At 46.3% G+C, this 25,344-nt stretch overlaps 1 protein-coding gene across 20 annotated transcripts in view; it reads right to left on the bottom strand.

Moving 5' to 3' along the window:
- EIPR1 (EARP complex and GARP complex interacting protein 1) overlaps positions 1-25,344 on the bottom strand; it is a 179,061-nt gene that overhangs the window by 137,015 nt on the left and 16,702 nt on the right. For 14 of the 20 annotated variants that reach the window (XM_063789369.1, XM_063789370.1, XM_063789376.1 and 11 more), the window contains exons 2-3: positions 16,781-16,864; positions 162-294 (exon numbers count right to left, since the gene is read on the bottom strand). Coding sequence is in view for 6 of the 20 variants with exons in the window: in XM_016946297.3 (XP_016801786.1) it covers positions 162-294; positions 16,781-16,864 (217 nt within the window). In the remaining 14 variants the exon portion in view is untranslated. Of the gene's footprint in view, positions 1-161; positions 295-16,780; positions 16,865-18,869; positions 18,978-23,667; positions 23,713-25,344 lie in introns of those variants that run through there. The other 6 variants (XM_054677670.2, XM_063789379.1, XM_063789367.1 and 3 more) reach the window with 2 other exon arrangements.

Here is a 25,344-nt window from a genome sequence, read left to right as displayed (position 1 = left end):
ACATCTACTCACAATATCATGGCTTCTCTGTGCATGCAACACCTTCATTAATGGCTAAATCTTTTCAGTCATGTGTCGACCCATTAGCAATACAAAACCCGTCTTAGGAAATACCTCCAGTTACCTCCAGTTAGCAAGTATCTTAGAAAAGCCGCACTTACTTCTGTTGTAGCAGGTCGCCAGCACACCTCTGTCTGCAGGGCTAGCGCTAATATGCCAGATTTCACCCGCTTGATGGAGGAGGACATTTTTATTTATAATGTTGTTTTCATCGTCAAAATCTATGATATGGATCTACAAATACAAGAAAAGAGCACATCAGGATCTCAAACACTTTCCTCAGTACCTTCATCAGACATCATGATTACAAAGAATAGTCACATGCACATTTCATGACAGATACATCTTTAATTAATTGTTATTATGCCAACAGTATGTGCTTCTATAATTTAATTCTTACTGGACTCCTCTCCAAAGACAAGTTAGAAAATCCCTGTGGAGCATTTTTAAGATTGCAAGCTACATAAGACTGCCGTCCGGTCATATCCAGTCTTAAAGAAATAAGGCACCAAACGCTGTGTCCTCAAGTGGCTCTAAGAGCGAGCCACTGTTGGTGTCACGACCAGAGCTGCCCAGGGCTGTCCATATCAGCAAGGTCCTCCCAGCCTGCTGCACGGCTGCTGGGGAGGGCAGGCGCGGCAGGGCACGACTGCCTAATTAGGGCTGGGACTGACCACGCCTGGCCCACTCTGTCTATAGTGGGCAGAACTCGACTCATACTTCAGACATGATTAAGGTGGGAGAGAGTGAGAAAGGGCTGTATATTCACACACTTTTATCCTCTTTTCAAAAACAAGTCCAACAGCCGTTGGTGTCTATTATCTTATGATATTAAATAGGATAACATTTTAGCCACTCCATAAGAAAGTTAAATATACTATCTCCATGCTTTCCAGGATAATTTTTAGAAGAATTAAAATGATTTCACATTTAATTTCTTACCAATACCCAAGTCAATGAGAAAACATAATTCCTCTTTTAAAAGTAAATTTGTACTAAGAAAATATTCATGGGTCTGCACAAAAGATTTATATCCAAGTACGTTTACTATGGCATTGATTATTGAAATAAAAAAAATTAGAAGTCACCTAAATGTTTAGTAATAGGAAACTGTTCAAATAAATTGCAGTAATATTTGATGGTAATATTGTGACGCCATTTGGTGTACTGTAGACTACTCAGTGGCATGGAACGATGTAATATATGTTTTAGAAGAGAATACACAAAAGAAACGGTACGAATGCTACATCCTTTTTTGTTGTTTTGTTTTAAAAATGTACGCGTGTCCAAATGAGAACCAGCAGGTACCTGAGTGGTGTCTGGATGGTGGAATTATAGGCGGTTTTCCTTTACTTCTTTGTGCTTTATTTGCACTTTTAACATTTTTTGCCTAACTAGGTCTGGGACTGACCGTGCCTGGCGCACTCCGCAATACGTTTGCAATCTAACATTAAATGCTATTTTAAAACTGTCTCCACGATACCCAGTAGCACCTACACATCAACCAGGCCTCAGATGGCCCTTTCATTATTTCCAACTGCTCCTCTCAGGGTCTGATACGGTTTGGATCTGTGTCCCGTCCAGATCTCACGTCAAATTGTAATCCCAGTGTCGGACGTGAGGCCTGGCGGGAGGTGACTGGATCATGGGGGATGGGCCTTCAGGAATGGGTTAGCACCATCCCCACCTGGTACCATCCTCACGATAGTGAATTCTCCTGAGACCTGGTCATTTAAAAGTGAGTGGCATGGGCCGGGCGCGGTGGCTCACGCCTGTAATCGTAGCACTTTGGGAGGCCGAGGCGGGCGGATCACCTGAGGTCAGGAATTTGAGACCAGCCTGACCACCACAGTGAAACTCCGTTTCTACTAAAAATACAAAAAATTAGCTGGGCGTGGTGGCGGGCACCTGTAATCCCAGCTACTCGGGAGGCTGAGGCAGGAGAATGGCGTGAACCCGGGAGGCGGAGCTTGCAGTGAGCCCAGATCGCGCCACTGCACTCCAGCCTGGGAGACAGAGTGAAACTCCGTCTCAACAACAACAAAAAAACTTGAGTGGCATCTTCCCTCTCCTAGCTCCTGCTTCGGCCACGTGAGGCGGCTGCTCCCCTTTCGCCTTCCGCCATGATTGGAAGTTTCCTGAGGCCCCTCCAGAAGCAGATGCTGCTATGTTTCCTGAACAGCTCCAGAAATGTGAGCCAATAAAACCTCTGTTGTTTATCAATGACCCAGTATCAGCTATTTCTTAATAGCAGTATGAGAACGAACTAATACAAGGTCACCCCAGGGAGTCATTCTGGACTTGCTCAGAGTGGAATTCATACCCAGCCAGTGCCCAGAGCCATGTGAGCTGAACCACAATCTCCCAGGAGTAGAGCGGGCCGCCAGCACCGGGTCCTGGGGCCAAGGAGAAGCCAGATATGGCCGGCTTGCCCGAGGCAGAGCAGGAGCCCAGGGAGCATGCGCGCCCGCCCTCTCCATTCGGGGAACTGAAGTTTCCACAGCAGGTTCAGAAACATTCCCAGTGAACAGCTTCCAATTACAAATCACACATCTAAGAACCAGAGAAACGAACACAGTACTTGTTTTTATAAGTGAAAATTTATTGTACTCTTTTTCCTTTCCACACCCAAGGAAAGTTTACCTATGAACAGTTTTTTCCTCTGTGGACCTGTTATACATTTTATAATATATTATTAGTTATTAAATGATTACTTAGTGATATTGAGAAAAACATTTGGCAGAAACACATGTGTCCCATGATGCCACATCTCTACAATTGGGGATAGACCCTACAAACACCAAAGAAAAGGCAAGTGCAAGAATTTTCACAGCAGATATATTTATGATAGCCAAAGCAGTAAACAGCTCAGATGTCCATCAACAACAGAATGGGTAGGCCAGGCGCGGTGGCTGACACCTGTAATCCCAGCACTTTGGGAAGCCAAGATGGGTAGATCACCTGAGGTCAGGAGTTGAAGACCAGCCTGGCCAATATGGTGAAACCCCGTCTCTACTAAAAATATAAAAATTAGCCGGGCGTAGTGGCAGTCATCTATAACCTCAACTACTTGGGGGACTGAGGCAGGAGAATCACTTGAAGCCTGGAGGGGGAGGTGCAGTGAGCCGAGATCACGCCACTGCACTCCAGCCTGGGTGACAGAGCGAGATCCTGTCTCAAAAAAAAAAAAAAAAAAAAAAACTCCACAATAGAATGGGTAAATCAGTTGTGGTATATTCACAAATGCAATTCTCACAGTAATGACAAGTAACAACAACACATGCACAGACAATGCTGAGTGAGAAAAATGAGACACGAGAAGGAGAACCTTGTGCGATTACCTCAGGCAAAACCAACTGAGGTAACGACAGAGACCATTCACCGCAGGCCTGGAGTTGGCCCAGACTCCAGGAATCTGAGGGGACTGCTGGGGTGTTCTTCATGGCAGTGACACGGGTGCACGTGGGCGTGGGTATGTGTGCATGCAGGTGTGCAGGGAGCATGAGTACACAGTCTATGCGTGTATGTGCATGGGAGTGCGTGTGTGGGAGCATGGGTACGTGGTCTATGCATGTATGTGTGCGGGTGTGGGTGTGGGGGAGGTGCAGCTGTGTGTGGAGGGGGTGTGAGTGTGAGGCAGGTGCAGGTGTGTATGTAAGGGTGTGTGTGAGGGTCTGTAGGTACATGGGTATGGTGGTGTACATGGGTATGGTGGGTGTACATGGGTGTGAATGTGCACATATGTGTGGGTGTGAGGCAGGTGCAGGCGTGTGGGAGGTGTGTGGGAGCGTGTGGGTGCATCACGGGTATGGGTGTGTGGGGGGTACGTGGGCGTGGGGAACCGGTGAATGCATGTGTAAAGATGTCCCCAGTAGCACATTCTGGATGCGTGCACTTGTATGCATGTTAAGTTATAGTTATATCTTACAGGCAGAAACGCATTAGAATAAAAACTAGTAACAAATACATGAAGAAAATTTATTCTTTATTATAACCAATGACTTAAAAATTTAAAAATGAGAATTTCATCATACCAATTAATATTTATTATATTAGCCAACTTTTTCTAAGTGATGGCAACCAATACAGGGAATTCTATGATAGAACTGATCCGGATTATAACTTGTCCAATTCTTTTAGAAGGTTTGTTATAATATGTAAATAAGAACTACATAAATGTTGAAACTGAAACAATAATTTGATTTTGTGAAATCTGCCCCAAAGAATAAATGAATTAAAAAAGTGTATTATGAAATGTTATATAGCTTTAAAAGTTATGATTAAGAGCAATTATTAATACCAAAAATGTTACAAGAGTATTACATTTTAAAAGCAGGCTATAAAATGGCATGTGATTATATAATACCATCACACAGGAACACAGACCACAAGGTGATACAGCAAATTAGAAGTAATTTTTGTGTTGCTAGGGAATTTTTTTTCCTCAGTATTTTTCACATTTCCTACTTATCAGGAAATCCATTAGCACTGAAAACAGGGATGCGCTTAAATGTACTACTTTGCAAATCTGCTCCCCTGAAATGCACCAGGGCAGCAGGCGCAGCCGGGGGCTTTCTGGGCTCTTCAGGACAGTGCGGCGCGGCCCCCAAGCTGGCCCCTCGGCCTGGCTGCAGGTCTCAGCAGACCCTCTCTCCTAGTCTCCTGCCTCCCCACAGGCTCTGCCTCCACCTGGGCCCGCCTTTCTTGCCATAAAGCTGTTTTCCTTCTTGTGAAGACACAAGGCACAGCTTTCCAATGGGACTCAGCTCCCGGATGCACGCATCTCCTCTAGGTTCACCTCTTCCAGCCAGCGAGCACGCACAGGGCAGGGGGGGATCCATGTTCCTCCCAAGCCCATGTCTCCTAATCTGGTACACTGCAATAGAAATGGTCTTTAACCTTCATTGCTAAGCCTGATGAGTATTGAGATTTTCCCACATATCCTTATTTTATGGTTGATTCATAGAGTAGTGCAAGTACACATCTTCATGAACTGTTTTAACTCGGGGCTGTTCAAACAGGATGCCATCAACCACCATGAGCAAAATAAAGTAATGGCTGAAATTTATATTGCACCAGGCACTATGTGAAGTATTTTATACACTTTAGTGCCTTAATCCTTAAAACAGCCCTATAATATATTACTATTAATCACAATCTACAGGTGAAAAGATCGAGGCTTGAAGAGTGGAGGGCCTGGGCTCCTCCAGTTAGACACGGCACAGCCAGGCCTACGGGAGCCCCTGGTCCTGGCATGCGAGCTCTGCAGCCCCGCCACCTGCCCTGTGGATGCACTCTGCAGGGTGGCAGCAAGCCAGAGTGAGAGGCAGCTCCCAGCTGGAAGGAAGAACCAGTACCTCAACTCTCTGTTCTCAGGGCACCACCCTACACCCAGCTCACCTGAAAGTATAAACAACTGTTTTGTTGAATAAACATACGCAGGTACAGGCCAGCTCCGAAAACAAGCAATGCGAGAAAGAAACACTGTAACTAAGGTGAGTGCAAAAGATTACCAGGGCCCAAAAGAAAGACCCATTAACACCAGCTAGGCAGGTCTGCAAAGGCGGTCGCCCTGTGAGCAGTACTTAAATGTTACTTTAAACTTTTCAAGCCACATTGGATTTTTTAATGTGTTAATCGTTTATAATAAAGATCAAACTCATATATTTTGAATCATCATTAAAATTTTTAAAGTTGATTTTACCAGTGCTGGGCTAAGGCTATAGGTGACACTGTAAAGATTTAGAATAAAGAGTTATAAAAATTTATTAGGAAGTCCATGAAGATGAACTTAATCACCTCTCCCTCCTTTTCTGGAAGAATCGGGGCTTGGAGAGAAATGCTGTGTGGCCACAGCCCAGGGCCAGGCTGCCGAGTACAGAGCTGTGGGGCCAGGCCACCGAGTACAGAGCTGCAGGGCCAGGCTGCTGAGTACAGAGCTGAGGCCATCGCACTGTCCATTTCATCTGTGCTTCCAAACTGAAAGTTTAAAAACTCTTGAGAATTGGAAAAAAAAAAAAAAAAAAAAAAAAGGGCCAGGCACGGTGGCTCACACTTGTGATCCCAGCACTTTGCAGGGCTGAGGCAGGAGGAGGATGGCTTGAGCCCAGGAGGTCAAGACAAGCCTGGGCAACACGGCAAGATCCCATCTCTACAGAAAAAAATAAAAACAAAAAATACCACATATAAATAAGACTGGATATTAAAAAATCAAGAGGCACCCGCCTAGGGAAAGTGAATGATCCAATGGCTTCCCCAGAGGCAGGAGATTCCCTCGGCCGCTGATGGCAAACCCCCCCAGCTCTCACCCTGATGGCCACCAGGCAGACGACAGGAGACACCGTCCCTGCCACGTCATCCATGACTAAAACCCACCTGCCCAATGGCAATTCCTTAAGAGTTATGCAGAATACTGAATACTGCCTGTGACCAGATCCTGGACAGAACAAGCCATGGGCCCATATCGCTGCTTTTCTTTACCCCTGGTTACAGCATGTGACTCTGAAAACACAGTTTCTACTCTAGTCGGCTTCACGCTTCAGCTCAGTGCTGACATGAACGTGACCTGCCAATCAAGAGAACTTGTTTCTCATTTGGATTCTGCCATTCCTGGCTGTGTGACCCTGGGCAAGCCACTAACCCTTTCTGGGCTCTTTGTATATCTGGGCCCCTCTCAGCATTTGTACATTTAGGAAACTACATCTCTAAGATCCCTTTGTTCTAATAGAAACACATACTGGTTTTTTTTTTTTTTTTTTGAGACAGAGTCTTACTCTGTCTCCCAGGCTGGAGTCCAGTGGTGCGATCTCGGCTCACTGCAACCTCCACCTCCCCAGTTCAAATGATTCTCCTCCCTCAGCCTCCTGAGTAGTTGCAACTACAGGCAGGCACCACCATGCCCAGCTAATTTTTGTATTTTTAGTAGAGACAGGGTTTCATCATATTGGCCAGGCCAGGCTCATAAGCACTGGAAAATCTGTAACATACTTAATAACTCTTTTTCCAGTGCTTATGAGCCCCATACAATAACCACCATTTCCCTAAACATATTAATACTTCTCTCTTAGGCAATTAAAGCATAGGGTATTAGTAGCCCTTGCCCATGAAGCCCAAACAGTACACTCGGCAGTGGGAGAGAAAAAAGACTCCACATTCCAGAAGCTCCCTGTGCCCCAGAAGCACGTTGCTCAGAACTGTGCAGAAAGTGACACAGCCTGTGCAGTGCGTGGTCAAGGGCTGCGGGGGAGGCTGGAACCTAACTGGGTCACTGGAATGCCACCAGCTGCCTCTGGTAGCAGAGAACAGGGCTGAAGTACTGGCTCTTCCTTCCAGTGGGGAGCTGCCTCTCACTCTAAAAATCAGAAAGATATAAGTAGAACTCTATAAAAAAAAAAATTATTGGGGCATAATCAATATATTGAGACCAGGCCAGGTGCAGTGGCTCACACCTATAATCCCAGCACTTTGGGACTGTGGATCACCTGAGATGGTGAGGTGGGTGGATCACCTGAGGTCAGGAGTTCAAGACTAGCCTGGCCAACACGGTGAAACCCCGTCTCTACTAAAAATATAAAAATTAGCCGGGCATGGTGGTGCACGCCTGTGATCCCCGCTATTCAGGAGGCCGAGGCAGGAGAATCACTTGAAACTGGGAGGCAGAGGTTTTAGTAAGCTGAGGTCATACCACAGCACTCCAGCCTAGGCAATAGAGCGAGACTCTGTCTGAAAAAAAAAAAAAGAAAAATATGTACATATAAAATGAGACCAAAATTCTCAGAAAGCAAAGTGGGGTACAATTCACAGAGGAAAATAAAAAAGAAAGTGCACAGTGGGAGGTGGCACCGTGGCACTACACTTCTGTTTCTCTTTACACGGATGCACATGTAGGAAGGGAATGCGGCCCCGGGGCACCACGCTTATCTTTCCCTAGATCTAGCTTGGTGCACACAGAAGAGGGAAATAGGGCACCATGTTAATCTTTCCCTTGGTTTATACTGGTGCACACATATGACTTGCTCTTGGTACAGAAGTCCAGTGAAAACCACCACCACCACCGTGCCAGAGAAATGCGTTAAGGAAACCCTTATGAAACAGATGACTGGGGAAACCCTATGATCCAGAGTCCACACCGCTTCTCCCAGCATGTTTTGTTCATCCGAAGCAGTGACAGACACCCTGCCCACCCCCTACACCCCACAAACCGAGCATAGGCCTGTGCGGGAGGGCCACCACTCGGGAGCTGGCCCAAGGGTGGCAGCAGGGCCCATGGGAGATTCTGGGCATTGACTCCTTGTGACTCTGGTGGGACAGATGAAACTGGCTGTGGGTTTTGACCCAATGCTCATTGATATGGACACCAGGGAATCTGATGGAATTTGCAGCAAAATCCCGGAAGTGGATGGCCAGGCATGGGGTTTCTGGATAGCGTGACTTCTCTAGACAGAAAGCCAATGTTTGTCTGAAAATGTAATAGATGCCCAATAGAACATCACAAGGTTTACTTGTGAAAAGTGAGTATGTTTGCTGCAGTAGAACTAATTATTACAAAAGTTTGTGACTTTCCTTAAAATACATCCATCCAACAACCTGCTCAGCACCAGGCATCGAAAGGACACAGCAGTGAATGGTCCTTGGCCTCACAATATGTGTCAGGGATGGCAAGGTGTCAAGGAATTTGGAGAAAAATAAATACACAATAGAAGTAACAGGAATCCTATAACATGAAGACTTATTTTAGAGGCATGCATACACAAAGACAGATAAGACTAGAGAAAAGGCATCAATTAGTTCCAGCTCAGGAATTGAAAAGGGGGCAGAAAAGGAAAGACTTCACAGAAAAGACGATAGAAGCTGTTTGTAGGAGAGATCAGGACTCAAAAACCTTGGACAAAAATCATAAATTTCTCCTCAAACCGAAAGAGCCCTTCCAGCTGAACACTTGCAGGAATGTCACCTGATATAGTTTGGAAATTTGTCCCGATCGAAATCTCATGTTGAATTGTAATCCCCAGTGCTGGAGGCAGGGCCTGGTTAGGAGGTGTTTAGATCCTGGGGGCAGATGCCTCATGGCTGGGTGCTGTCTTCATGATAGTGAGTTCTTCTGATATCTGGCCATTGAAGCGTGTGGCACTCCCTCTCACTCTTTGCTCCCACCCTCGCCGTGTGATGTGCCTGCTCCCACTTCGCCTTCCGCCATGACTGGAAGCTTCCTGAGGCCATCGCAGAAGCAGATGCCAGAGCCATGCTTCCTGTACGGCCTGCAGAACCATGAAACCTCTTTTCTTCATGAATTACCCAGTCTCGGGTATTTCTACATAGCAATGCAAGAATGGCCTAATACACCAACAGACTTGAGGGTGTGATATGGTTTGACTATGTCCCCACCCAAATCTCCTCTTGAATTCCCATGTGTTGTGGGACGAACCTGGAGGGAGACAATCGAATCATGGGGGCAGTTCTTTCCCATGCTGTTCTCCTAATAGTGAATAAGTCTCATGAGATCTGATGGTTTTATAAGGTGGAGTTTCCCTGCACAAGCTCTCTTTGCCTGCCGCCATCCACGTAAGATGTGACTTGCTCCTCCTTGCCTTCCACCATGATTGTGAGGCCTCCCCAGCCATGTGGAACTGTGAGTCCATTAAACCTCTTTTTCTTTCCCGTCTCGGGTATGTCTTTATCAGCAGCATGAAAACAGACTGATACAGGGTCAAACCGATTCTTCAAGAGTGAGGGAAAAGGGGAATATCAGAGAGCACTTTGTATGTTAGATCTGAACTTGAAAGCTGGAAAAAAACAATTAAAGAATTTCCAAGTATGGCAGACCATCTAGGGATGTACCCTAAAAATACAGGACCCCTGAAGATGAAGTTCACACTGAAGACAGTAAGAAACAGAAATGCGAGTCAGGGACGCTTAGTGACAGGCTGGAGCCTCTGGATCAGGCCTCATCGAAAGGAAGCCAGGCTACCCTGTGATGCTTCAGTGGGCAACCAGGTCCTTTTACCATTAAAGGAAGAGAGAAGGGTGGGGGAGGAAAGAGCAGGAGCAGCGGGGAAGAAATCAAGGCTCAGTTAGCCTAGAGTGGGGCTGGGAATCTGAATGTTGACCAAGCACCCTGGTGATTCTGAGCACAGGTGAGAACAGGACTTGCAGGCAGCGGGGGCTGCAGGAACAAAGTTGTCACCAATCAGAGGGGCTGCAGGAACAAAGCTATCACGAATCAAAACAGATGCAGAACCAGATGCAGAACCGCGCAGCTGAGCTGATAAACTAAGACGTTACCCAGGGGAGGAAACGAGCTGCTCTGTCGCTGCCCTTCTGTGACATCAGTCTTTTCACTGACGAGGACCCTGGCCACCGGGGCAATGCTTCCATGTTAGAAGAGGCAAAGCCGGTCCTCTTTGTCACCATGGCACTCCCAGAGGTCTCCAGAGGAAGATTAAGACTCATCTCTTATCTACATGAGAAAGAGGGGGGTACCAATATACAGGGAAAGTCTGTGGGAAATGCAGAAGCACTTACAGGCCTCAGGTCGCGGTTCCTCATCCCTGCCCATGCTAAGCCATGATCACACCCCCCAGGAAGAACACCAGCTCCTCCTCAAAGGAGAACCCCAGAAAGCGAGCAAGGACCCCAGAAATCCTTGTCCCGCCTAAGCACAGGGAGCTATGACAGGGTCCTGTCCCACAGGAGGAAACAGACACAAATCAGTTCATCCCTCAGAGGAAAGTCAGCAACTGTGACAGTCCCCACATTTTCAGAAAGATAGCGCAGCTGCATTATGCAGTAACGATGCAGGTACCGGGCATTTTCCAGGGAATTAATGACTGAAAGGAGCGAGGACCTGAGGCAACACCAGGAGCTATTAACCCTTCCCAGCCACCACTCCCCAGGAGAGCTGGAGCTCCAGAGTGAGGGACGGCGGCTTCCGACTGTGCAGGAGGAGACCAGACTCCATCGTCACAGAAGGCAGGGGCAGGGCTGCAGTCCCCAGCCAGTGGAGCCTTCCCGGCGTCTCTCCTGGTCTGTGCACATGCGCACAGGCGGGCTGCTCGCAGCCGGAACCATGGGGCCCAGGCTGCTCAGGATGGAGCTGTCCTGATTTTCAGGACATCTCACCCCACAGAGACACGGCATGGCAACAGCACGGGTGCACCCTTTCCACGTGTGTCTGTACAAAAGTGTACATTCAGGTGCAAGAGCATACCCATGGCACATGCCTCAGAGCTGAACTGCAAATTCAAAGGAGAGGGAAGCGAGCAGAGAGAGGCAGACATGCAGGTTTCAGTCCCGATTCTGCCACGCACCAGCTCCACACTGCGTGGGGCCACCTGCCTCACCAGAAAACCTGTTCTGCTGACTGAGGCAGCATGTGGGAACCAGCCCTAACCGGCCCTGCTCCAGGACCAGCTGCCTCCTCCAGCCACTCACCCACCTCCCCGACTCCACAAGCCTCAGCCAACTGTGAGCCCTGGGAAGACTGTGAGCGCAGGGCCTGCTTTACTGATCTCAGTGCCAGCACCGCCCACACAGCCAACTCCGGGGAGGCTCCAAACAGACCCAGGGCAAACAGCAGCCAAAGAACTGCACAATACCACCACAAGACGGGGATAAGGAGGACGCTGGGAGACCAGGACAGGGAGGATGCTGCCAGACAGGGACAGGGAGCACGCCAGGAGACAGGGACAGGGAGCATGCTGGGAGATGGGGACAGGGAGGACGCTGTGAGATGGGGACAGGGAGCATGCTGGGAGATGGGGACAGGGAGCATGCTGGGAGATGGGGACAGGGAGGACGCTGTGAGATGGGGACAGGGAGCATGCTGGGAGATGGGGACAGGGAGGATGCTGCAAGACAGGGCCAGGAAGCACACCGCAAGATGGGGACACAGAGAATACTGTGAGATGGTGTATTAGTCTGTTCTCACACTGCTATAAAGAACTACCTGAGGCCAGGTACGGTGGCTCACGCCTGTAATCCCAGCACTTTGGGAGGCCAAGGCGGGCAGATCACCTGAAGTCAGGAGTTTGAGACCAGCCTGGTAAACATGGCAAAACCCTGTCTCTACTAAAAATACAAAAATTAGCTGGGTGTGGTGGCCTGTGCCTGTAATCGCTTGGGAGCCTGAGGCAGGAGAATCGCTTGAACCTGGGAGGCAGAGGTTGCAGTGAGCCGAGATCACACCACTGCACTCCAGCCCGGGTGAGAGAGTAAGACTCTTGTCTCAAAAAAAAAAAAAAAAAAAAACTACCTGATACTGGGTAGTTTATAAAGAAAAGAGGTTTAATTGACCCACAGTGCCACAGGCTATACAGGGGACATGGCTGGAGAGGCCTAAGGCAACTTACAATCACAGCAGAAGGGTGAATGGGAAGCAGGCACATCTTCACATGGCAATAGGAGAGAGCATGAAGGGGGATGTGCCACACCCTTTCAAACAATCAGACCTGTGATAACTCACTCACTGTCACGAGAACATCAAGAGGGGAATACACACCCATGATCCAATCACCTCCAACCAGGCCCCTCCCTCAAAACTGGGGATTACAATTTAACATGAGATTCGGGTACGGACACAGGGCCAAAATATACCAGACGGTAATACTAATAGTACTATGAATATCTGCTTGTCCATTTCACCATTTCACTAAACACTGAACTCAGGCCACGAATATCTGTTCAGGTTTTGTGTACCCAGCACATATAAAAGAGGAATTAAAGAGTTCTGTTAATCTACGAAGTAAGCATTTGTTGAGTGGATGAATGAATGAACAGCTCAACAATGTCACATGCCTTTACCAGAAACAGAAAGACAAAACCAGCAAGTCAAAAACACAGCTTCATACCTACCATACGGATTCACACGCAGACAACTGCAGGCAAGTGTGGAAATAGATGAGGTATGTAATAAAACATACTGTTGACTCAAAAAAATAAGATCCTGGGAAACTAATCTGAGTAATTATCAGAACTCTTCAATTTAGAAGAAAGGAGACAGAAAAACTGGAAAGCTTCTTTAATTAATTGAATGTTACTTCGTTCCAAAAAAAAAAAAAAAACAAATTAAGGTAGATTAAAACACTTTATGTCATTTTGGGCGATTTTTTTTTTTTTTTAGACAGAGTCTCGCTCTGTCACCCAGCCTGGAGTGCAGTGGTGCGATCTCGGCTCACTGCAACCTCCATCTTCCCAGTTGTCAAGTGATTCTCATGCCTCAGCCTTCCAAGTAGCTGGGATTACAGGTGCGTGCCACCACACCCAGCTAATTTTTGTATTTTTAGTAGAGACAGGGTTTCACCATGTTGGCCAGGCTGGTCTTGAACTCTTCACCTCAAGTGATCCACCCGCCTTGGCCTCCCGAAGTGCTGGAACTACATGCGTGAGCGACCACACCTGGCCTCTTCTTATTTCTTCTATTTTGATAACTTTGGTACCAATGGTTCTTCATTAATGTCATTACCAAATGGAAATGCCATTACTACATTCTGGCTAAGAGCAGGTACACAGTAATTTGCTCATAACTATCATGCTTTCCATGGCCCCATTTTGTGTTGAATTCCTGGGTTTCTGCTGACTTCTGCTTTATGAAGCTGCATTTGGAAGGCAGACTGGCGTGCCTCCCATCCTATCTCTGTGCCACTATCGCCCATGTAGCTTTTACTCCCCAACTCCCCTGTAGGCACCATCCCTGAAACCACAGGCCATCTTCATGGTGGGTTCTCCTTCCTTTTCAGGTGGCCATTGGTAACTATTTTTATAAATAAGTGATTCCCTTCTTATATTTTTTCCAGTAGAAAAGTAACACACATACATATATACACATTCAGAAAACAAAACATTAGAAAGAAAAGAATTTTACATCCTGAATAGATGTTGCCCCCACCTCATCCCAATTTGAGGTTTTGCTTTCTCAGGTTTCAGTTACCTGTGGTCAAGTGTAACACAAAAATATTAAATGAAAAATTCCAGAAATAAGCAATTCATAAGTCTAAATCACACACCATTCTGAGTAGTGTGGTGAAGTCTGGAGTCATCCCACTCCATCCCACCCGAAACGTAAGTCATCCCTTTGATCAGCATATCCATGCTACAGAAGCTACCTGTCCCTGAGCCACCCACACTATCTGTTCCCAACACCTTTGATCAGCATATCCACGCTACAGAAGCTACCTGCCCCTGAGCCATCCACACTGTCTGTTCCCGACACCTTTGATCAGCATATCCATGCTACAGAAGCTACCTGCCCCTGAGCCATCCACACTGTCTGTTCCCGACACCTTTGATCAGCATATCCATGCTACAGAAGCTACCTGTCCCTGAGCCACCCACACTGTCTGTTCCCGACACCTTTGATCAGCATATCCATGCTACAGAAGCGACCTGCCCCTGAGCCATCCACACTGTCTGTTCCCGACACCTTTCATCAGCATATCCATGCTACAGAAGCGACCTGCCCCTGAGCCACCCACACTGTCTGTTCCCGACACCTTTCATCAGCATATCCATGCTACAGAAGCTACCTGCCCCTGAGCCATCCACACTGTCTGTTCCCGACACCTTTCATCAGCATATCCATGCTACAGAAGCGACCTGCCCCTGAGCCACCCACACTGTCTGTTCCCGACACCTTTGATCAGCATATCCATGCTACAGAAGCTACCTGCCCCTGAGCCACCCACACTGTCTGTTCCTGACATCCAACCATCAACACCTTATGGCTTGATGATCCGGATCACCCAAAACAGATTTTCCTGCTTCTGACATATCCTCAGAAGGTCAGTAATAGCCTAACGCTACATCACAATGCCTATGTCATTCCCCTCACTTCATCTCATCATGCAGGCCTTATATTATTGCACATCTTCTCAAGAAAAAGGGTGAGTGGCTGGGCGCAGTGGCTCATGCCTATAATCCCAACACTTTGGGAGGCTGATGCCAGCAGATGACCTGAGGTCAGGAGTTTGAGACCAGCCTGGCCAATGTGGTGAAACCCCGTCTCTACTAAAAACACAAAAATTAGCTGGGCGTGGTGGTGCATGCCTGTAATCCCAGCCACTCAGGAGGCTGAGGCAGGAGAATCACTTCAACCTGGGAGGCGGAGGTTGCAGTGAGCTGAGATCGTGCCATTGCACTCTAGCCTGGGCAACACAGTGAAACTCTGTCTCAAAAAAAAAAAAAAAAACCAGAAGAAGGGTGAGTATAGTACTGTAAGGTGTTCTGACAGACAGAGACCATATTCATATAACTTTCATAACTAATAATCATTGTGTTTTTATTAGTTATGTTGTTAAGCTTTTGTTGTGCCTAATTTATACCTTAAACTTCACCTATATGTAAGTATAGGAAAAAGCATGTTATGTTTAGGGTTCAGTACTCACCAAGGTTTCCTGGCATCCGCTGGGTGCTCTTGGAACACATCCCCTGTGAAAAGCATCTGAAGATAACCCTTGGCTCAATTTTTAGTCCTTTTTGGCCTATTTCCTTCCAGTCTTTATTCTAAGAAGAGATTCAATTGTGCACTTTGCTTTTTTACACCACGTTGATCATACTGTAAGCACAATTTTAACATCCCACCAAATCATCTAACGATTCTTAAGTTGTCATGTTTCTTAGGAGTCTATAACTTTTAATGCGTGTAATAAGGGAATACTATTCACTGTGAGTAACCAGATTCAACCTGAGGGAAGTATGAATCTGCCATTACAAGTGGCAATTTCATATTGTTCAACCTAACATTCACGCATTTTGATATTCTGATTGCTTGTAAGTTTTTATAACTGTAAGTATCATTATAATTAATATTCTTCGTGTATAATGATTTTTCCTAGGTTTGGAATACAGGAATTACAGATTAAGTATATAAACATTTATTTATGAAGCTCTAAGGATGTATCACTGAACTAGTTGCCAATGACTATGCCGACTTTAAATCTTTATCGACATACGAGAGTGACAGTTTCACTACATCCTATCCAGGCCTGCGTATTCTTCGACAGCTATTTGAATGCCATTTCCCCTGTGTGATCAGATAAGCCGGACAGAAGCCCTAGATCATGTCTGACATGGCCTCCCGCACATTTTCCCAGTGTCAAAGACAATGCACATCTTTGCAATCACCACAGCATCTCATTTTAATCTCCACTTTAGCAATGAGGAAAATGGAGTCCAGCAAGGGGAATCCGTGTGCTCAAGGTCACGTGGTTACTGCCAGGCCATGAACCGAATCCGATCTCCTAAGTGTCCGCTACAGTGACCAGAACACCAAAGAGTCCCATCTGTATCCCCACCTGGATCAAGGGGCAGTGACAGATCAAGTGGCCTGGGTCAAGTGGGGATGAGGTTGTGACACACCCCACACTTGCCTAGAAAGAGTTCCATGAGCAATTAAAGAAGTAATCCACAGGCCAAGAAGAAGGGGTAGTGGTGACCACATATCCTTGCTTCTCAATTGCTCATAAAGCCAAATCTATATAACCACAAGAGCCAAACAAGACTACGAAAGTCATGCCAAACAGAGGAAGTTTAAATTACTGAACACAGTCGATACATATAGATGGATAATATTCTTTGATTTGAAGATAGACTTAAATCCAAATGAAAGTTTTATTTTGTTTATGTGGCATTAATTTCTCAAATGTTGCTGGAAAATCAGAGCAAAATGGTTATAAAACTAAGAATAGGCTTAGTAATTATCATGTATACATTTGTTAAAAATAGTTACCTGATTATCATATTTAAGAGACTGCGTCCCAACCAAAAACCGAATGGCATCTGTTTCTGCAGTTTGAGGTGTTAAGGCACGTGCCTGCAGGAGGGAAGAAAAACACATGCACATTTATGAAGTTAGATTTAATAGAGATTAAAAAGGCAGTTTATCTCATCTACTGTTGATAAAGTATAAATTAGTACAGAGTGTCTGGAAAGCAATTTAGAAATATGTATTAAATGCCTTTGACTTTTGCACACTTTCAACACAATTCCACTTCAAATTTGCATATGGAAATCATTGTAAATGGGTATAAATTAAGCAATAAAGATGTAAATTATCTACACATCAATGTTTAAATTAATTTTTAGTAAAACTATTATTTCAACAGTAAAAGACTGGTTAAACAAATTATACTTCAACAATACAGCAGAAAATAGCTTCCAGCAATAGCAGAGTAGGGGGTTTAAACCAACTCTTCTGCAGATAACAACTAGAAAAACTAAAAGAATAGCCTGAATCTGTTTCACAGCCTCAGATAACTACCAAGGCAACAAAGAAATGCCAAGATCCAGGACAGGAGGAAGCCTAGGGGGGAAGCCCAGCACCTGGTCACTCTTCACCTAAAGGCACCTGCCAGTCTGGAAAGCCTGGCTGATAGGCTGATGCTGACAAGGGCTTTGACAGACTCGTGGAGCTCAGGGCACAAAAACCCAAGCACAGGGCCCACCTGGGAGAAGAGCCTGTAAAGCACTAACCCCACAGGTGTACAGCCCAGGAGTGAAGGCAAATGAGAATCAGACCAACCTGCACAGGCTAAAGCTCCAAGTCATCTCAATCCTGATTGCAGCAGGCCAGTGCTCTTAGGCTAGCCAGCCTCCTGCCAGAAGTCAGTCCTCTGGAGGAAGATAACATCCCAAGTCTAAAATCTGACACCAAAAAATGTTCAACATTTAATCAAAAATAGCCAGTCATAAGGCCAAGCATGGTGGCTCACACCTCTAATCTCAGCACTTTGGGAGACTGAGGCAGTAAGATCACTTGAGGCCAGGAGTTCTGGCCAACCAATCTGGGCAATATAGCAAGACTCTATCTCTGCAAAATAAATTGTAAAAATCATCTGGGAATGGTGGCTCGTGCCTGTTGACTTAGCTGCTCAAGAGGCTGGGGCAGGAGGATCACTTGAGCCCAGGAGTTTGAGGTTACCATAAGCCATGATCAAACCACTGCACTCTAGCCTGGGTGACCGAACAAGACCCTGTCTAAATAAAATAAAATAAAATAAAATAAAATAAAATGAATAAATAATTAAAATAGCCAGTCATACAATAAAACAAAACCACATGATCAAAAACCAAAAGAAACAACAACCAACAGAAAAACGGCTACAGAGGATTCAAACAGGGTCCCTGAGAAGCAAGCTCTAAAGTTCTATCGGTATCTAAAGGAGACTTACTAGAGAGCGCTCTTGGGAACTATTCCATGTTGGGGTGAAGGAGGAAGGGCTGGGCTGAGGGAGAAGATGAAATGCATCACATCTGCAATGGAGGCCTCAGCCAATCCAATGGGGAGCTCTGGAGCCAGATGGCCCTTCAGAGTTAAGGCCAGATGGCCGGGGTTTTATACCACCCAACCCCTACCCCCATGGGTCAGTCATTGGATGCAGGCTTTTCCTGAGGAGGGGTGTGACCTTGGGCAAAGTGCCTCTGTTCAGCTGAGGGCAATTCCTGGAGCAGGGCCCAGCTGAGAGCTATTAGGGCCCAGCTGAGAGCTATCAGCCCCCAACAATCTCAGAAGTGGCTGGATTTCCTGAAAGAGAAATGTAGGCTGTATACAACAGCCTGAATTGCAATAGCTATGGTTAATATGTTTAATAATTAGAAGATAAAACTAAGATCTCAGGTGATGAATCTGAGGCTTAGAGGAAAAAGTTGTACAACTGGTTACTAGAGCTGTGACTAGCACTGCAGGCTTATAAATTCAAATCCATCTGTCTTAGGGCAAGCATTAACTGCACCTGGATCAAGTTCCCGTGGCCAGCATAATAATGGCCCTCCACCCATATCCACATTCTAATCCCCAGAACCTGTGAATGTGAACTTACGCGGTAAAGGGACTCTGCTGATGTGCTTGGATTAAGGCGCTTGAGATGAGGAGGCTCTCCTGGATTATTTAATCGCATGGGTCACTGAAATCAGAAAACCTTCCCTGGCTGTAGCCCCAGAGAAATGTGACCACAGAGAAGAGAATCAGAGAGGTGGTGAGGCAGGAGAACAGGATCTGGAGGCAGGGAACCTAAGGCCAATTCACGCTGACTTCCTAGAACTAAACTGAAAGGAAAACGCTAATTTTCCCCACCCAAGTAACCAAAAGACCAGAGGCTACACCCTTTGCAAACCCTCACCTTTTCTGCATGGCAGTAGGGAAATTGAAAGTACCTCTGATTGGTTGCTTTTTGCAACTAATCAGATGTTTGCATAAAGCTGTAACTTTGTAACTTCACTGTAGCCTCTGATTGGTTGCTCTGATTGGTTGCTTTCTACAACCAATCACACTGATTGTGGGCCATCACTTCATTTACATGGGGTAAACACCAAGTGGCCAATGGGAAACCTCTAGCAGGTATTTGGACCTGAGAAGATTCTGCATTCAGGGCCCTTGAGCGGCTGCTCGGCCCAATCCCACCCCATGGAGCGTACTTTCATTTTCAGTAACTCTCTGCATTTGTTGCTTCATTCTTTCCTCACTTTGTTTTGTCCAGTTCTTTGCTCAAGATGCCAAGAACCTGGACACCCTCCACCAGTAACAATGGCAGCTGTGAGGAGGACCCAGTGGCCGTTGCTGGATTTAGAGATGAATGAGGGAGTTGTTAAAGCAAACTAAATATGGCCTGAGAAGGACTCCATGCTTTCATATTTGAGTCCTTGTGGATGAAACATAACCTACTTAATATGCAGACAAGATTGAGAACCTAACTTAGGAGTATGCACCTGTAACAACTGAGTCTTGGCCAATCCCAGCAGCCGTACTTCAACCACTCATACACTGCTGAGTGTTCAAACTGTGTTCAAATAAGGCAAATGCCAGCCTGTAACCCATCCAGCTGTTTCTGTACCTCACTTCCCATTTCTGTATGTCACTTCCCTTTATTTGTTTATAAATTTGTTCTGACCGCAAGGCATCCCTGGAGTCTCTCTGAATCTGCTGTGATTCTGGGGGCTGCCCAATTCACGAATTGATCATTGTTCAATTAAACTCCTTTAAATTTAATTCAGCTGAAGTTTTTCTTTTAACAGAGTCTGTGAGCCAAAGAATGTGGGTGCCTCTGAAAGTTAAAAAAGGTGAAGACACAGATTCTCCCCTAGTGCCTCCAGGAAGTAACAGAGACCTACTTATGTCTTGACTTTAGCCCAGGGAGATTCATTTTGGGTTTCTGACCTACAGAACCGTAAAATAATAAAATTATGTTATTTTGAGCCACTACGTTTATGGGAATTTATTATGGCAGCAACAGGAAACTAACCCTGCATCCTACAGCTCACTAAATGCCCCCATTCGGTCACGCCCCCTTCCCATACGGAGCTCCGAATACACCTGACACCCACTTCCCACCTCCTCGGCAGTCACATCCAACTCTTACATGTTCTTTCTGGTGTTTTGATTCATTTCTTTCAAAACCAGGTAAGAGAAACAAGTGAACGGTTGCCCTGACCATTTAGTCTGCCTAGTTTTGACTTGGTTTCCACAACTAGAGCAAAACAAGGACATCTCTTGGGTGTCCACTGCAAAAAAGTTGAGAGAGAACAATTTCATTAACTGTTCTTAGAAAACAACCAATATTATCTATGTTCCCAACCTTCCCAAAATAGCAGCACAAAACTTCAACAGCTAAAATACATTTCAATAAAACCGAGAATACACATGTCTAGAGCAACATTCCCATGATTAGACACCTGGAGAAAATATCTGTGTGAGCCAATTCAACTCTTCAAGATACATTTAAGGGTCCCACTGTTGGTATTCCTCTACCCTCTGCTGCAACTTCCCTGGACAATTTTTGGAGCTTTAGACTCATAAAGTTATAGGCCTTCTGCCAAAAATGTGCATATATGCACAGAAAATTTTGCATATAATTATCAGCAAGTTCACAGAGCCTCTGACGCTATCCAATTTAAACAGCTCTGGCTTGGAGAAAGATGACTCTGATGAGGAGGAGGGCAAGCCATTCCTGAAAGACAAAGCCCTGACTACTCCAAGGCTGAGACCCAGGTCAGGAAAGAGAACACCGGGACAGGTCCACCTTCAGACAAGAACCCCACGATTTTCAAATGCAGGACTGTGTTATCACCCTAGACGTTAAAAAGCCCAAAAGCCCCCAAAAATAGCACCCAGGAGAGGACCCACCTAAAAGGGAATGATTATTTTCCACAGAAAAGCTTGTCTATGCCTCAAGTCAGTGATGAAGGGTTGCCTAGTAGCAGGTGCTGTGGAGGCATCAAAGAGGTATGAGGTGCCACCTCTGCCCTCAGGAAACTTGGACTCTCATTAGGGGAGAGGAGACAAACACTCAAAAAGATTAAAAGACAAGATGATAGACGATTAAGTATCAAAAATACTGGCACAGACCATAATAACAACATATTAACATTTATCAAAATGAACCCAGGAGCTCAAAGTTAGACAGAAGGCAGGATTAAATGCCATCACTTTAAAATAGAAGAAAACCAAAAATAAGTAAATTGTATCAGTGGCTACTATACTGAAAAACGAAGGGCAAGTCAGAAAATGCAGAAGCTGCTTGAGTGACAACAATGAACCAGTATTCAATTTACTCCACTCTAAAGCAATTTGCAGAGCCGAGAGCTGCATACCTGGAGAGGAATCATGGTAAGCAGGCAGAAAAACAAGTCTAAATAGATCATCTGTTTCAGACGGAGTGAAGAGGCTGCAGTTTCGGAAAAGCATTGCAAATTTGAAACTATCTTATTCAAGCTCATACAAGAAAACATACTTCTTTTAAAAAAAATGGAAGTGGAGAATCATTTGTATACACCTATCTAAAAGGTATCTTTAAAAATCACAGTGAAATAAAAAGTTTAATTTAAGAGCTTTCCAAAAATTATTTAATTTGGGCCATTCTGGTGACAGATCTCCATGTGTATAATTCTACCTCTTTGATTAAAGTAATGATAAAATGACCACTAAGTCTAGTCAGAATGATCGTTTTACAGGTGTTTCAATGACCTTATTATAAAAGATCAAATTTTTATAGTATAATATGTCAAAAAACATTTTCACACATTCTGTCTTGGTTCATCCTCATAATTCAATGAAGTACACAGAAGACAGGATGCAGATTATTCCCATTTAGTACATAAAGAAACTGAGGATGAGCAAGGTCATGTGACTTCGCCTCTGCCTCAAAGCTACCAAAGGGGAAAAAGAACCCACACTCCCAACGTTCAGCCCGGCTATGGCTCTCTCATGGTAAAGTAGGGTAGCTGGCAACACAAATGGCACATTTGGTAGAAGCTGGAACACAGGTCCCTTTATACTAAAAATTCTGTGTATTTTCCCCAGTTCTCATAAAGAAAGGCCAAGGCAAGTCCGGGCACAGTGGCTCACGCCTGTAATTCCAACACTTTGGGAGGCCAAGGCGATCGGATCACCTGAGGTCAGGAGTTCGAGACCAGCTTGGCCAACATGGTGAAACCCCGTCTCTACTAAAAACACAAAACTTAGCTGGGCGTGGTGGTGAGCGCCTGTAATCTCAGCTACTCAAGAGGCTAAGGCAGGAGAATTGCTTGAACCAGGGAGGCAGAGGTTGCAGTGAACCTAGATCGTGCCATTGCACTCCAGCCTAGGCGACAAGAGTGAGACTCCATCTCAAAAAAAAATGAAAAATAAAAGAAAGAAAGGCCAAGGCATTTTTCTCACAAAGCCAAATTTCTAGTCTGCCACCACCCTGCAGGGAACCAAACCAGGGAAAGGAATTGGAAATGCTGAGAGTTCTGGATCGTAGCAGGAAAGAATCATCAGGAACCTTACAACTATTTAGAGTAGGTAGAAATATCAGTACCTAGACATATTAACTGAGCACACACCATTCCCTTGGGAAACTCAAAACTGTATTCATTTGCTTACTAGGTTAAGCAAGTAAGTGGTTTCCAGAAACAGGTAGCAAACCGTGTCCATTAAAGCTTTGCTATCAGAATTCTCCACTTAGAAGGTTTAAGGAGGGCAGGTGGAGAGGGGCTTCAGCTTGAAGCAGGGCAGACACAGGCCAGGAGCAGATGAACCTGTTCTCCTACACCGAGAGTCTCCCTCCAGAAAGGACCGCTACAAAGCGCTGCTCACCAATCACCAGGATGACCCTCAGGAAGAGGAAAGTATGGGGAAAGGGGAGGGGGAAGGAAGGGGAGGAGAAGGGAGGAGGGAGGAAGAGAAGAGAAGAAAAAAAGGAAAAGAAGGAAAGGGGGCAAAGTCCTAACTTCCCCATTCTGTGTTACCTAAATACCCATTTCTCATCTCCTACACCCAAAAGAAAAAATGCAGTCAAAGAATTGAAGTGCATTAAAAGGAAAATAAACCCTCCAGGAGAACTGAGGTGATGATGCTCTATTTCTGAGAGCCCAGAAGCCCTAACACACATTCATTCATTCGCTCCTGCACTTACCCGCTGAAGTCCAAGCCTTTCCACGTAGCTAAGGGGCTTTCATTCCACCCTCACCTCCTCCATTTTGTATTGCCTGGGGCAGATATTACCTGTAATCTCTTTGCAAGCCCCTGGTGCAAGCCCAACCCCCTAAGCTGCAACGAAAGAACTCACTTCACAGGTCCCCAAGGAAACAGAGCCATCTCTGGCTTCCAGGAAACCCCCATAGCAGCCATTCTATTCTCACCTCTCTCTCTTCTCTGGCTTCTTAGTTAACAGCTCACATGTCCCTTTCTCCTTGGAAAAAAAAAAAACTGTCTTTGACTCAATGTCCCTCCCAAACTACTGCCCTATCTCTGTCCTTCCACTCACAGCAGATGTAACAATGGGTAAGCAGGCGAGGAGTGCTCTTCCAGCCCTTCCAGCCAGCTGCACCCAGTTCCTCACCCTATGCTGATCTGACCTCCACTCAGTCATCAGAGTCACCCAACTGTCAGACCCAACAGCCACCTCCAGCCCCAATCCTGCCCTTGGACTCCCTCACACGGGCACCTCCACCCTCTGACCCTGCCCAAGCCCTTGGACTCCCTCACACGGGCACCTCCACCATCTGACCCTGCCCAAGCCCTTGGACTCCCTCACACAGGCACCTCCACCATCTGACCCTGCCCAAGCCCTTGGACTCCCTCACACGGGCACCTCCACCATCTGACCCTGCCCAAGCCCTTGGACTCCCTCACACAGGCACCTCCACCATCTGACCCTGCCCAAGCCCTTGGACTCCCTCACACGGGCACCTCCACCATCTGCACACCCTGCAAGGCCTTCCCAATCGCCTCCTGCTCTTCTTTCTCCCTTCACCTACATTTTTGCTTCTGGAGTTCGATTCTGACTTTTCTCATCCACACCTTCCTCTTTGGCATGCTCCCTTTTCTGTAAGTTAAGCCCATGCTTTCCAAATGCGAATCTGGTGCCCAGGCACCTCCTAAACTGCCCGAGCCAGACCCGCACTAAGCGCCCCTGGGCACGTCCACTCAACTAAGCTTGGACCTCAACTACCCTTCTGGTCCCTGTCCCTCCCCAGTCCCGCCAGCCCCTTTCATCACACGGGGATGAGCCCCTCCCCTCCCAGCCTGCCCCATTCATACACACAGGGGTGAGCCCCTTCTGCACAGCCTGCCCCATTCATACACAGGGGGATGTGCCCCTCCCTCCAGCCTGCCCCATTCATTCATACACATGGGGGTGAGCCCCACACCCAATACCTGGGCTCTGGCTTTTCCAGCGCTCTCCATCCCCACCCTCCTCTCCCCATTCGGTGCTTAAATTACATTTTAACAACCTCTTAACCAATTTTCCTGACTGAGTCCATGTTCCAGTTTTTACCCTAAACCTCGCCACAAAAGCTACTTTATCAAGTCAAATCTGGACTTCAGGTTTTAAGCGGTGGGCTGAAGGCTTCATTTCTTTCCTGTCAGACTCTGGGAAATCACACAAAAGCAGGAAGAAGGAGATCACCCCACTGCACTCCAGCCTGGGTGACAGAGCGAGACTCTGTCTCAAAAAAAAAAAAAAAAGGAGAAGAAAAAACAGAAATATAAACTCCATCTACAGTGAAACTTAGAAACATCTATAATCCAAAGGCATAGTATCTGAAGACAGAGGGCATTGGCTGCTGAGGTCAGGAAGGAGCAGGTGCTGGAGGCGGGCTGGGGGAGCCACAGCCCCGCACGCCCCAGGGAGCAGTCCCTAGACCACATGCATGCCCTGGAAGCAATGCTGAAACCCTGGAGGGGACGACAGCAACAGGTGCCCAGGCTGGGGGCAGGTACTTCCCATACACATGGTAGGAAGGAGAGTAGGGCAGGCAGGGCTGCCTGGTGTCTTCTCAGGAGGCTGTTTCTGGCTCTCCAAGCTGAGGGGA

The sequence above is a fragment of the Pan troglodytes genome, chromosome 12 (genome assembly GCF_028858775.2).
Source record: "Pan troglodytes isolate AG18354 chromosome 12, NHGRI_mPanTro3-v2.0_pri, whole genome shotgun sequence".
Lineage (NCBI taxonomy): Eukaryota > Metazoa > Chordata > Mammalia > Primates > Hominidae > Pan > Pan troglodytes.
Note: the sequence above shows the minus strand (reverse complement) of the source record. Positions and strands in the feature narration are given on the sequence as shown.